The sequence below is a fragment of the Seriola lalandi genome, unplaced genomic scaffold, assembly GCF_002814215.2.
Source record: "Seriola lalandi dorsalis isolate HSWRI2012SDOR001 ecotype SW California unplaced genomic scaffold, Sedor1 jcf7180002054099, whole genome shotgun sequence".
Taxonomy (NCBI): domain Eukaryota; kingdom Metazoa; phylum Chordata; class Actinopteri; order Carangiformes; family Carangidae; genus Seriola; species Seriola lalandi.
Genome location: NW_019524652.1, coordinates 24,616 through 28,624, shown reverse-complemented (window position 1 = coordinate 28,624; position 4,009 = coordinate 24,616). Strand labels below are relative to the sequence as shown.

The 4,009-nt window shown below is 41.2% G+C and overlaps 1 protein-coding gene across 2 annotated transcripts in view; it reads right to left on the bottom strand.

The window, feature by feature from the left end:
• Positions 1-420: 420 nt before the first annotated feature.
• Positions 421-4,009, bottom strand: part of LOC111652877 (semaphorin-3B-like) — an 8,653-nt gene continuing 5,064 nt past the window's right edge. Inside the window, exons 2-5 of one of the 2 annotated variants that reach the window (XM_087173200.1) lie at positions 3,701-3,979; positions 3,412-3,610; positions 1,039-1,196; positions 421-537 (exon numbers count right to left, since the gene is read on the bottom strand). In XM_087173200.1, the coding sequence (XP_087029326.1) occupies positions 436-537; positions 1,039-1,196; positions 3,412-3,610; positions 3,701-3,703 (462 nt within the window). In that variant the 5' untranslated portion in view covers positions 3,704-3,979 and the 3' untranslated portion in view covers positions 421-435. Of the gene's footprint in view, positions 538-1,038; positions 1,197-3,411; positions 3,980-4,009 lie in introns of both variants that reach the window. The other variant, XM_023403262.2, reaches the window with a different exon arrangement.

Genomic DNA, 4,009 nt, shown 5'->3' with positions numbered 1-4,009 from the left:
GTCCTTCATAGAAATGTAGTGGAGTCAAAAGGACAATATTTGTCTTTAAGTGTAAAGGAGGAAAAGTCTCAAGTTTACAAAAAGAATAAAACAGGTAAAGTAAATACTGCAAAATATACTGAAGTACATGAACTTCATCACTGTCCACGTCTGTCTACAGTTCACTCTCTTCCTGCAAACACAGTCGACAGTGTTGGTCATTTAACTGCTGACATGACATGTCATGTTTCCACCAATCAGAATTTTAACAATCTGATTGGTCGCCTGCACAGTCCTGACAACAGATCAGCTGAGTTAGCTTTTTTTTAATTAACATTGACTTTGATTGTTGCTCATGAATATTTAATGTTATGCAGAAATACTTAAAGCTGCATTAATCACTGTTATGGAAAGATGACTGTGTGTTTTCTTATAAGTTAATAATTACTGTGTTTGTCAGATAAGGGATGACAGACGTGATGAACTCAGACTCACTGTGATGTCTTTTCCAGCCCAGTTACACTCCTCCCTCCAGTCGACGGGGGCCGGCCAGTAGATCTGAAACACAGCAGGAGACGTCGGATCAACCTGAGGTCTTATGTCCCGGACTCATTTACTGACGTCTGCTTATAATGTTCCCTTGAGCAAGGCACACTTCAAATGAGACACCAGAGGGCTCTTTCTCTCCCTCACCCGTCCTCTCCTGTCGGCTTCTTTCTCCTCATCATCCTCCCTCCTCACCCCGCTCTCACCCCCCTCCTCACCTCACTCTCTGATAACATCAGTGATAATAATGATTGTTCAGACAACGTGTAACTGGTTGTAAATAAAACAACTTCCTGATCCTTTTCTGTCCTTGATCTAGTTTGTAATTAACAGTGAAGCAGTGAAGTAAATTAATGACAGAGACACATCAGGTCAGTGAGAACATGTTGAGGTAATGAGTATTATACTGCTTTGTTTTGATGGACTACAGTTGTTGTGTGTTTGGCTGAGTCAGCATCAGCACACATATTTATGGTTACAAAAGCTCTTTGACTGATGGTGTTTCTGACCGACCTTGTGCTCCTGTTTAGCAATGTTGTCCAATGAGAGTGACAGCAGGAAGTTCTTGGCCCCGACGAAGAGACGGCCTCTTTCTTCATCCAACAGCAGAGCGCTGAAGCAGCAGGAGCGCTCCAGCTCGAACCGACGGACGCCATGGAACTGCTGCAGCTCTGAAACACACAGATACACAGCATGAGAGAGGACGACTCAGTCTGTCACATGTGATACGGAAACACACAACAGAGGACGACTCAGTCTGTCTTCTGTTACACGTGATGAACTGACGGTCTCCTATAGTTCCAGTCTTTTACACACTGTCTGATCTGGACGAGACTCCGCCCTCCAGCTACCTGCTGCACGAATTAACAAACAGAATCACCTTCGTAGAATTAGAAAGACAGTCAAAGGTGGGCTGGGGGACGGTCGCAGGAAAGTGTGAGTCTGTGAGAGTGTGATGTGTCTTTGTGTTGTCTTTATGTGTGTGTATATCAGTGTTTCTGTATTAATATAACAGAAAAGACTCTGGTCACAGTTGATCAATGTTTCAAACCAAGTCAACAACCAAGTCTTTGTTACCGTGTTGGATCTAAGGAGTTCAACATGGCTTCCTCCTGTTGTATTTGACAATTTAAACAACATTTATTCTTCATTTATGGCCATTGACCGTCTGCTTATTATTTTGTCTTGAATAAAGAAACAAGAATAAACAATGAAAGACTATGTGATCCAATAATCGATGCCAAAACAACCTAAAGTCATAAGATCCAAATCAGTTAGTTGGCCACCAAGCTGTAACAAGTCATGGGGTTGATAAAGAAGATTACCATTTCATTTTAGTGTTTAAATATCATTTGTGAGTGTATCCTGAGGCCAGGGACTTGTGAACAGTCAGGACAGAATCCTATGACAGTAATGACACTGTATTGGTTTCAATGGAAAAACTGAGAGTCCTTGCTGTTTCCAAACTGGCGAAGTTGTTGGGGAACAGTCCCAGGAAAATCCAGCTTGTATTTGTAAACTGTGGCTGTAATAGTTAGTCAGTGGAAAGAAACAGTGTGTTGGCTGCAGAAATAAAGGGACTGCTGGTCTGGTTTAAACCAAGAGACAGAGAAGACCAGGGCTTCATGTAAAACGGCTTTATTAGTCTTCCATTGTTCTAATGTGAATTTATAAGTTTAATTAAGGCTCTGACACCACCCAACATCCTGCATGACATCAGGCTCTTTAGGTCAACTCCTTGTTTTATATTAATTTGCCGTTTTCAACAAATGTGTTGATATTCTGTTCCTCTGTTCTGTGGTGACAATTAAACCCAAAGAAGACACGTATTAAAAATGACACGTGTTTAAGGTGAATACTGTAAATGATTGAAAAAAAAAAAAACATGAGGTCAGTAACTTTTAAATAAATCCAAATGTCCGTCAGTTTGTTGTCTCTCCTCACTTACTATGTTCCCATGTTATTGATGAAAACAGAGAGGCAATAATAATGAGAAGTCTACAGCCATTGTAGCTGGTGACAACACACACTCACACACTTTAATCCATATAAATATATATATATATATATATATATATATATATGCAAAGGAAAAATAAGTAGGTTTATAGAGATGCTAACATACGCAACATTTCATAAGTTATTATTATGACATGCTAACGTTTAGTACGCGACATTCCATATGTTACCACTATGATATGCTAATGTTTAGTATGTAATTGTAATATTTAGCATGAAGATGGTCTTACTTTTAATGTTATTTTAAAATGCTAACATCAGCAGGCTATCATGCTAACAGCATATTCAACTGAATGAAACAATTACATTGATCCCTTGAGCTGCTGAGTTGAATCCTAATGTTTTATGTCAATGACAATGTTAGTTGTTAATAAAGACATTAATTGATTGTAAATTGTAAATGACCCCACAGTAAACCTGTTCATCAGCCAGACAAAACTGAATTCTGGGTAACAGCCAATGCTGTTTGTTGTGTTCTGACCTGCTGGATAAATGAAATCATATTTCAGAGACGTATGAGGTCATCTCTGTTCGTCCTTCATGTGTCAAACTAAACTAAAATATTCTGCTACATGTGACCTTCAGCTGGGATTAAAGGAGCAGACGCTTCAGCTGCGTCCTTGGTGAGTTTCAGTGATGGAACACATCCCTGTGTGTGTGTGTGTGTGTGTGTGTGTGTGTGTGTGTGTGTGTGTGTGTGTGTGTGTGTGTGTATGGCTGTGAGTCACAGCTACCACAAATTACGCCTGGCTACTGTTCAAGACTGTTCATGTTGAAAAAGGATATAGTTGAATATAACATGAGGCAGAGAAAGTGTGTGTGTGTGTGTGTGTGTGTGTGTGTGTGTGTGTGAGTTTAGGTTCTTACCTTTATATGACAGCTTCATGCGTGGAGAGGAGGAGGAAGAGGAAGAAGAGGAGGAGGAGGAGGAGGAGGAGGAGGATGAAGATGAAGAGGAGGTGCGGGTCATGGTGCTGGAGGACGCGTGGGCGGCGGCCAGACCCAGCAGGAGCAGAGAGCTGCAGGTGACCATCATGGCCACCATCATCATCATCATGGTCATCATCTTGACACGAGTGAAACAAACTCTTTTCCTTCAATTTGAAAAGTCTGTGAATTGAATCTGTGTGTTTTTCTTTCTGTGTTGGATTCTCACCATCAACAACCAGTGACTTAATATTGTTATCCTGGTTCAGTCTGTCTGTTAGACTGGTCCACCTGTCTCTGTCCCTGGACTGGACTGGACTGGACTGGACTGGACTGGACTGGTTGTTTCAGCTCAATCCTCCTGTTGTCTGCTTCAGCAGAGCGTCAGTCTTAGTTTGTCTTAATTAGTCTTAATAATCACTGTTACTTCTTCAGAGTTGGGCCAGTGGGTCCACGATGAGTTTCACTCTCTCCACGGGACAGAAACGTCACACACAGGAACACACACCTAAAAATAGAGACAGAGAGGGTTTAAAAT